Source organism: Anopheles darlingi, chromosome 2, assembly GCF_943734745.1.
Source record: "Anopheles darlingi chromosome 2, idAnoDarlMG_H_01, whole genome shotgun sequence".
Taxonomy (NCBI): Eukaryota; Metazoa; Arthropoda; class Insecta; order Diptera; family Culicidae; genus Anopheles; species Anopheles darlingi.
In genome coordinates, this window is record NC_064874.1 from 69,250,897 (window position 1) to 69,261,056 (window position 10,160).

At 47.9% G+C, this 10,160-nt stretch overlaps 1 protein-coding gene across 2 annotated transcripts in view; it reads left to right on the forward strand.

Moving 5' to 3' along the window:
- LOC125952299 (disintegrin and metalloproteinase domain-containing protein 10 homolog) overlaps window positions 1-10,160 on the forward strand; it is a 59,627-nt gene that overhangs the window by 31,716 nt on the left and 17,751 nt on the right. For both annotated transcript variants that reach the window (XR_007468809.1, XM_049681705.1), the window contains exon 3: window positions 4,289-4,312. Coding sequence is in view for 1 of the 2 variants with exons in the window: in XM_049681705.1 (XP_049537662.1) it covers window positions 4,289-4,312 (24 nt within the window). In the remaining variant the exon portion in view is untranslated. The remainder of the gene's footprint in view (window positions 1-4,288; window positions 4,313-10,160) is intronic.

Consider the following 10,160-nt stretch of genomic DNA (forward strand, 5'->3'; position numbering starts at 1 on the left):
ATTATTTTCCATAAATTTTGCGTTCGTTTCAATGCCACCGCCGGCGTTAGCGCCGAGGGCTGCGAGGTGGAAAGGAAAAGCCGCCGACGGTAAATGATGACGAGTTTTCATGTCAAGGTCTTTTAGTCGTTGAGCCGCGGCGCCGCCACCATCGCTGAATGAGGAACGGCGAATCGGATGAAGACGAACGGCCGGACGGATGGACGGACGGACGGACAAGAAGTGATGATGAAGATCGTGCGTTTCGGTTGAGCAACGGTGACGTTTACGGCTTTTCCGCTGGAGCTTTTCCGCTGGATCGCACGTTCGCACGGCAGTGGCTGTGGAAAATTCGCCGCCCCCGGGGGGGCCAGCGATGGATAGACAATTGGCCTTCGTTCCATTTCGATGGCTTCCAAGACTCTATTTCTTTCGTTAATATATGCCCGGTTGACGCTTTTATGATGAAATCGTAATCGCGGCGCTACTAGTTAGACTGCTAACTCAATTTCAGGCTTTCGAAAATGAATGAAATTTTGCAAACAAACTATTTGAAATGTTGAATAACTCCGCCTTTGTGCAAATGAACAAGATTTATTTAGGGTATACATTGCCATTTATTGACAAATCACTCTGGATAACAATACCGAGCAAATGATCGCATTTTGCTTTGTGTTTGACAATATTTGGGGTGTAGTCAAATCGTCAGTATTCACAGTTGAACGATTTTTCTTCTTCGATATTTCGAATGTAAAGTTCTACAATTTCAATCCGCATTCTTTGGCGTAAATCGATCCATGATTAAAATTGCATAGACCCGGCTGCTTATCCCAATCGGCTGAAAATGGCGGATTTATTAAACACATACGTAGATCCTGTCTCGATGGGGCACTCTGTATTATTTTTATTTTTCGTAAATACTTATGTAAAATTTTTCTATTGCTCTGCCATTTTTAAAATAACTAAAGTGACATGCAATCATGTAACTATCGTCCGTCAGCGACTAGGAACATGTACCTGACGTCCTAGACTGGTTGATTTTTTTTCGTCCAGCTCCATGTACGACATGCCAGCTCTCCGTTCTGTAATTCCATTTTCCTCGGTTGAGCTCCGATCAAACGGCCCTTTGGAACCTATGGAGGATTTTCCCTTTTTGTGTGCATCCGGGGGCATGATTTGTGCCAAACGCCAAATTTCCTTCGATTGCTGCAACGAGACGCGCCAGCGAGGTTGTGTTTAGGTCAGTCAGCCTTTTTTCCGTGCTCCCGGAGCGACATAACGCCGAACCCATGCTCAGAAACACACACACACACACACACACGATTTGCGCATAAAACATCTCGCCATAGAATCGGGCTGTTGTCGATTTGGATCGATATATTTCGTGGAGCCACTCTCGATTCCCGTGTGTTGCTTTAGTTGTTGTTGCTGTTGGTCATAAATTGCATCCTGGTGTGTACATGACGATATTTCAATATTTGGCCGTGTACCGACAGCCGTGCTTGATGCAGAGTGTGTCGTGTGTCGATTCGGCTCTTATCCCGGCAGCACCATACGTCCTCTAACCCCTGCCTCTATCGTGGATATCGTGGAAATTGCGCGAACGCAGCGAAACGCGTCCACGCTGGTGGCCTCTGATATCGGGTTGTTAGCGCAGCCTGTTGCAAGCTGGCCACCTCTGGCTGGTGCGTTCGCGAGAAGATTGGTTTTATACCGGATTTAGAGCCAGGGCGCGCGCACCAAACGCCGTGAGCCAATTTATTTGGCCCACAGCAGGAACGAAGGCGCACCGGCGGGAGGTGGATTTAGAATTTCGAGTGTTTTTTTTTCGTTACTTCGCTTCATCCAATTCCTGGATCGTGGGTTTTTGGTGGAGTTATGGTGGCGAAATTCTTATGAAAATATGGCCGCTATCATCACCGTTCGTCGTGTCGTAAATCAAACTTTCCGTCGACCCGTTCCCTTTTAAAAGGTACGCGTATCGTCGATCTAGACGCTCAAGCTGTCGGCACCACCACCACCGGCCACAGTTCCTTTGTCTTCATTTGATAATGAAAAGCTTCCTAACCAACCGACCGCCCCTCCTTAATGTATCATTTTTATGCATTTAAACTTTTGCATCTTTTCATCGCAAGCCGGCATCGAGTCGAGACACAATATCATCCATCTCTCCACCAATTTTGGACAAACCGAGACACCGAGGGAGAGAGAGATATTATGACGCAATTCGGTGGATGAGGGACGACGGCGAGCGCTTTGTTAGTTATTTCTCTTCACAAAAGCTCAAGAGTTTTGCAGCTTAGTGTCATCCTTAACGTCGTCGCTTACCATCAGAGGAACAGCATCATTCGCAGTGAGAGGATCCTTTTTGGGGAGGACGACAAGGCAACGCAAAGTGACATCAAGTAGCGCGCTCTCGCGTGTTCCTCCTGCTTGTTGAAGGTTTTTTTTTTCTTACTGCCTTTGACTGCCGGTCCTTTGAGAGGAGTTTGAGCATTGTGTTCGCCCGGAGAGTAAAGTAGAAGAATAGTTTTTCTTTAATATCTATCAAGTCGCTGTCGTCGTCTACCGTAAGAGGCGAACGGTAGGAAGCATCATCTTCGCTGTGTATATGATGTCTGTGTCCTGTGTAGCGACAACAGGGAACGCGCCTCATTGTGCTTGTGAAGATTTAATACCTTTCTACTGGGAGCGTTTATTTGGACGCCGGGTTACTATCTATTCATATACCCCCTGCCCCTGTGCCGCTCAGCAGCTCTTCTTGCGCCGCTTTTCTAGACATTTGAAATACGCCAACCGAACGTCACTTTTCAAACGCCTGCTGCTGTGGTCCCTGTACTGAAGGCCGTAAGGGGTGCTGCTTACTCCTCGCGCGCTCTCCGTTTCCGCTCGTAACCTTCCAAAATGATGAATACCCGCCAGTGCAGCAATGTGGCAATAAGTTTCCACCCGTTCGCAGAGCGGAAGCCAAAAAATGGCTGGAGGACTGGCTGGCGGTGATGCAAGGATATGCAACGACTGAAGGTATGCAGCGGCAGCAGCAGCAGCAGCAGCAATGTGCATTCATTAGGAGCAATCCTTCGGGAAGAAGGTAGTAAACTTTTCACAATTACTCCTGTCAGCGGGTTGTTGTTTGCTGCTCCTGCACTGTTATGCCTCTTGGGCGCACTCTGAAGAAGCAACTCATTGCTGAGAGAAATATTTGTGGCAATCACTTTTACGTAAGTGCCTTCGAGTTAAAATTTAACACGAGCTGCTGCGCTGATGGGTCTTGTCAAGGCACAAGCTGGAGAGGTTCGTTAGCTCTAGTTCCTGTAAAATGATTATCGTCCGGAATGATTTGAAGTGAAAATCGGAAAAAGATGAAGAGAGAGAGTGTCCTCCATCGTCCTAAGGTCGGTCTTGGGCTTGGGTCCGGTGTGCAGGTAAAGCATTAATGATGGAATACTTATGGCACGCTGGAGTTGTCACCACTACTTCTTCTCCTCCCTTCCTCCACCATCGTCGTATGTTCGCCTAACACAATTCACCACGTCCGCCCGCATCAAACGTCCGTGCTTCTCCCTGGCTCACTGCATATTCATTTATCTTCTGAATTTATACATATTTGAACGTCCTTTGCTTTGCATTTTTTGTCCACCCCCTCTCTCGTCTGCCCGACTCCTCCGGCGTCGTCCTATGGCGCGTCATTTGGTGAGATGCACATTTCATTTGACTTTCATAACCGTCGTCGTATACACCTTCCTCCCCCCCGGCAGAGCACACACCGCGCAAGCAATGTGTATCTGCTCCGCTGCTCGAGGAGCTTTCTTGTTGTGCTCTCTCGGTTCTCTCGGTGGTCTCTCCCTCCGGTGGTCCCTCCGAAGGATACCGAGCAAACGCCACCGATGTGTCTTACCTTCCTCCTGTTGGCGTACGGTTTGGGGTGGAGTTGTACTTAATAAGCAGCGCGATGCTGCTCCGGTTTCAAACATTGCAAGCTTAGCTGCCTGCCTGCCAGGTTGCTCCATATGAGATCCTCTCGGTTGTGTGGTGTGGTGTGCCAGGAGCGGGTGAAGGTGCGGAAATGTCGCCAGAGGATTTACAATCCGCCCCGGATAATGCATTTTAAATGATTCACACAGCACAGGCATCGTCGGGAGGGGCATTATTTTATGCTTTACTCCAATCCGCCAGTTTTCTGTGTTCTCTGCTTTGCCTTAATAAAAGGAAAAATATGGAATGAAAATGCGCTCTCGAATGTTCTAGCTGTACTAATGATGCTTCTTAACTTTTCTCTCTTTCTCTCTCTCTCTCTATCTCGTTACAGGTTACGTAAGAGAATCAAAGAAAGGTAAGTCCACGAAAAGAAGGGGCTGGTTCTTTTGCTTTTTTTTGTCCTCCATTAAACGTCTCGTGACATAACTTTCGATTAAGAAGCAGCACTGGTCACGATACTTGCGGTAGTTGTTTGTGGAATTTAACGCGAGTGTTGTGTTTCACCGGTTTGTGAAAACTTTTCCACGCTCCTCGCCGGTGGTAGTGGTGGTGGGTGGTATGGGAACGAGCGTCCGTGGCCAATGTTACCAGCAATTATTTTGTCATGTTGTGACTAGTAGACCATTATATGCGAAAGGCAGCAGGAGCAGGAGTCTTCATATACGAACGGCGAACCAAACTTCTAATGATTCCCAGAATCATACTCATGCGTTTCATATTTCGAATGTTTGGTTTTGGTTTGGGTGTTGTGTTCCCACGTGCTGCCCCCATTGAGATCCCTGGACCGCTGCCGCCGCGTTGGGCTCGGCTCCATTGGCTGCCTTTTGAGCTCGCCTGTTGGAAAGAAGATATCAGAAATCGTATTTCCAATTTCAGGAGCCCGGGAGGAGTATCGAAAACAATTTGATGTTTGTTGTGTTGCGTTCGATCCGCGCCTCTCCCATTACCCTTTTACCTGCGACGCACACTGAACTCCATTCTCCTGAGCTTTGTCCTTTTCGAGGATAATTCAAGATGATGCCCTTTAGGTCCAATGCGGCATTATTGGAACATAAAATTTTCTCGACGCACAGAGACACACACACAGGTGCAGGTACTCCTTGGAATCGGGAAAATCCGATAGCCCTGGGAATGGATGGAACAAATGAAATCGTGCGCCTCCGGGCGCCGGGGAGAGATCGGAGCCTCTGCTCCGTGTACCGATGAATTAATTTTATTCCAATTCCCAATCCTTGATTACCGGTGGCTGACATGAATATTTAAATTGTTTTCCCCGTTCGCTTGCCGCGCGCAGTGCGCCTACGGGCGCACGTTATCGGTATCGATTGTCGCCCCCAAAAGGAACCGACCTTTCGCATCCTTTTTCTTGTTGATCAGATTGCGCGCGCCCGTTCTGCAAAGTGTATGTCCTTTCGTTTCGGAGTAACTGTTGCAAAGAGACAAAGAAACCCAAAAAGGGGGGGGGGGAATGTTTTTATTTCGGAAGATATTTTTCTTGTCGATTTGTTTTTGTTTTCTTGCTTTCTAGAAAGTCTCCTGCTACAATGTGAGTGAATCCTTGCAAGCGTGAGTCCGAAGGAAGATAAAATCAATATTTGGCTGAATGCTTTTGACCAGAGAACGAACCGTCCGGTGAAGCGGACTCGCATCCAGTTTCCGATTTCATCCACCCAAATTGGCAATACTCGGCATTGTGTTTAGCAAATTAGCAGCTCTTCTCGTTAGTTTCCACCGGGAAAATTTACTGCCCCATGCTGCCGCTATCAGAGAGCAACTTTGTAAATGGCCCTCTATCCAGTGAATCCTGCAATTGGGTCCGGGGAAGGAGGTAGAGTGAGACGCTATTAGGCTATTAGTTAGAGAAGTATATCAGGGTGTCTTGGTCGCTCGCGCAGGTTGTACAGCTAACGAAAGGGACTTGGAATTCTGGAAAAACGAGAAGCTACTCACCCCGTTGACCCAGTTTTTGTAGGTCAACAAAGGCTAGCGAAAATGCATTTCTCTGGGACAGGGAAGGATGACTGTTTGCAGTCCTGTCAGGGCCTGGATACTGAACTATTCAGTATCCTTTGCCGTCGTTCTGCTCGGTAAGATGAATTACGATTGGTGAGTTTCCAGGGCGAAACAGAAGGAAAATCGATAACCGACGAGTAGAGAAGCTAGCAATACAGCGGAATTGAGTTGAAAACCAATGTAAACAGCACGAAGGTAGTGCACTTTCAAATTTACATTGCAATATATTTTTGAAATACAGTTCAAAATATAATTTAAACCGGAGCCGTAGCAAAAGTGCACGAAGTGCCCATAACTCGTCCATTCATGATAACTACATGAGCTCCATTTGGTGCTCTTGTGCTTAGCTTTGAATTTTCGGTTCGTGTTTTGGCAGCGAAAATCCACGGGCCGGCCCACCTGGCATGTGAATGATGTCTTCATCATATCGCCGTCGTTGATACCGCTATAAATGCACGGGAAAAGAAGTTTGACATACTCAACGGTGCTGCTGCTACGTTCGGTACCTCACACAGTGAACACAACGGTTGCATTTCTGGCCAGCTCGAGAGCACAAAGGAGCGGGAGGGACGGAATCATGTCTAATGCTCGGGTGTAATATGCTCGCCAACACAATTCCGCTAACATTCGGTTTCGCATGGAAGCACGTACCCTGCAAAACTAACCCGAGCAAGCGTAACACATTTCGTCGTCTACACGTCGTGGGGTTTCGCTGCACAATTCTCGAGCCCAGAGTGTGCCAGAGGAGAGAAGTTTCTAAGCATTGTTTCTAGACCAAAATGATGCTGCCCGCAACCACCCACCACCGGGAGTGTGCTAGCTATTGAAGGCTCTCTTCATTACTGCAAGCGTTTGGAATTAATTGTAGTTTTGCACAAGCGGTTCTGGATGTGAGCCTGCCGTGTGTGTGTGTGTATTCACGCATATATGGGTGTGTGTATTACGTACGTGAGAGCATTGCATTACACGGTGGCGGTGGGTAGTGAAGCGCACGCGGCAGAGCGGGTAATTTGTTTGGAACATTTAGGAAATTCCTTTTCGTAATTGGATAACTTGGTGGGGAGAGGCAACAGCGGGTGGCCTCAGCCGTAAGATATTGGAGATGCCACGCGTCACTCTCGCCACAAACTCCCACCTGGGAGTGGTTCCACTACCAGACACAGAGCCTCATCAAACTAGAAGGTTGGGCGGGATAATGGGAAGACCTTGAGATGTGTTTGACGCCTTGACAACCATCAATGTGTAACAATGTGTCCCGACTGTCTGCCTGCCGGTTTATTGCTCACCGGATGCTCACCGCCTCGATACAGAGTAGAGATTGTAGCGAAGAGGGCCCTTATCGGCGATGTCCGATCACTTTAGAGGCAACATCTAACCAAGGCAACACTGCTCTCCATCCCCAAGAGCATCTCCGATGGCGCTTGCAGTAATTATTCTAATGCTCGCTAATGACATTAGAATCTACCCGGCTCTCCTGCAGTCAATGCGATGGTGGTGGTGGTGGTGGGTCATGGCGCATTTGGAGTGAGAAGAGTGCGTTTTATTGCAATGCTCAATTAAACCCACGCTGTGCTTGACCTTTCCAATCGACCTTGTCGTCGATGTGGCCGGCCTAGCCTTCGCAGCTGCATGGAAATGCCGCTTTACGATGGATTATGAAGATGTTTGGCAGATTGTCACTTTTTTCGTTTGAGGAAATTGTGATACAATGTGATACAAAGGTTACAAATAACTATATATTATGCTTTGTAGAATGAGAAATGATTTAACGTGTTGAACGCTGTCCAGTGTATCATTTACACGGTTATTGGAACTCCACGTTTATGTAATTAGCGCAATGGATTCTCGAACAGCCACTGTTCCCCGACAACAGCTAACAATGCTAAGCTAACAACATTAAAGGATTATTCTTTCCTTAGCCGCGTATCGATTGCGAATTCCGTATCTGGTTACGTCAACTGGTACAGACTGACCGATTTGTAATTATTTTCTATCCACACTCTGGCCTCGTTGGCTTCAGGATTTATTGGAATGTTTGGTAAATTTCGCACTCGAAAAAATTTGGCACTAAATGGCTCTTTTAAAAAACGACGTTCGTTTTTTTTTTGGTTGATAATTGCTGCGAATGCGAACGCAACAACGCATTGAACCGCAGCACTAATGGCTAGCATCGCGCCATAAAGCCACAATATGTCGACAAATGGGTTAACTTTTGGTTTTGTTAACCGCGCGGTTCCTTTACTTTTATTAGCCATGCTTATCACCGTCGGTGCTCCGGCCCGGGAGTGTCTTTCGTGCAAAAAGGGAGGGAGCAAGTTTGTTTGTTTTCCATCCGCTGCTCTGGCGCTGGCCCATGCCGGAGGCTGGTGCTACAACAACTTTCGCATTCCAAGCATCACGTGGATTCGGTCGAGTGGTTGGTACCGCCGGCGCCGGCGACGTGCAACACCGATAGCCTAAAGTTATGCTCGGTTGTAAAAAAAATATGTTGCTATTTTATCAGTCCCCCCGGGCGGGGCGCGGGGCCTCATAGTCCACCCCACCTGGAGGGAAAAGTGCAACGTCGTATAAGCAACAACAAACCGAAGAAGAAGAAGAACAAAAGCGAAAACCTCATCCGAGATAAACCCATGAATGTGCGACGCGCGCGTCCCGCCGGTGGATGTGACCATTCCAAGTGAATTTTTAAATTTGGATAATTTCATTAAAAACTTTTGCAGCGCAGTCGTCAAGGTTTTGGTACGTGGTTTGCCCGGACTCCCTGCTCTGCTCTCTGTTCTGGTGGTGTCCAGCGGACATTGTGTATCGCATGAAAGTGCGCCAACCATTGCCGGCCACCACGTACGGTACGCGCCAACTGGAAGCAGTTCTTTGCGTTGTGATAACTCCGGAACGGTAGTTGCTGCATCCACTAGCAATCACCCCCCATCGCATATCTGCATCCTGCAACGATGCACCGATGCGGTGTAGGTGGTCTGGTCCGGTGTCATGGTGTGCCATGTGTCGCGCACGATGGAAGTATCGAGTTTGAGAAACAATTTCCCGTCGAAATAGTTTCCATGATTATGGTTGTTGTCGTCGTCGTCGTCGTCGTCGTAGTCGTCGTCGTTGCTTCGGTAACTTCCTGTTTGTTTTGCCAAACACGCTCTGCAGACGCGCCTGTCCGGACACCCCTCCAGGACACGAAGCAAATGCCATTGGCGGAATAATGAAAATGCTTTCAATACATTTTAATGGAGAGAGAAAAACAAAACATCACTCCACATTCAGTTCGGACGAGAGATGCAAAGGTAAAAGGTCAGGAGGAATGTGTCGCAACGATTGTGTACCACTGATGGGGTTGGGAGGTACTATGCTGGTTTGGAAAAAGCGGGCGAAACCGGTGGTGCAAGGTACACCCAGGCAAACCAGCAGCAGCATACTGACCCTGATATGAAATGATTTTTCCAACATACCCACCCACCTTTGCTCTGTCCCGTTTGTGCGCCCCTTTTGTGTGTCACCGTTTGCATCAGGTTTAGTTTTTCCCAACATAGAGAGCTGAAGTGAAGGCAGGGGAGAGAAGGAGAAGGGTTTCATATAGGATCGCACAAGAAACACACAACAGTGGGCGGTTGAACAGCTTTCATCACATTTTCCGCACCTTCCTGCATACTACAGGTGACGCAATCGCTACAAGAGCATCCTTTACCCTGTGTAGTACGGCAAGCAACCAAGGATATGTCAAGGAAAAGTGCATTTTCCCATTCAGTACGTTTTGCCCCGGCTGGCCTGTAATGGAAGTGGGGCAAAAACGGAAGGGGAAAACCCTTTTGCTCCAATCACAAATCACTGCGAGAGAGGGAAGTTGAAGTAGGTGTAGGTAGAGTGCGCGCGCGAGCAGAATACATATTTTGCATACTTTTGCAAACACCTGGCTCGCAGCGCCAGGTTCCAGCAAGCTCCAGCAGCTTTTTGCTTTTATTCCTTTTTACGGCGCCTCGTTTCTTGGCCTGACATTGGAACCGTTTACGGAAAAGCGAAGGAATTCCGCCAGTGGTTACGATTGGGGAGCATACATTTTCTGTGGCATGGTTGGCACTAAATCAATGTTGCTACCCCGGTGAGGGTCTGCTTCTGCGGCAATCTCGGTGAAGTTAATAGTTGTGTTTTATATTAAACTGTTGGAAAGAAAAGTAGCAACACGTGTG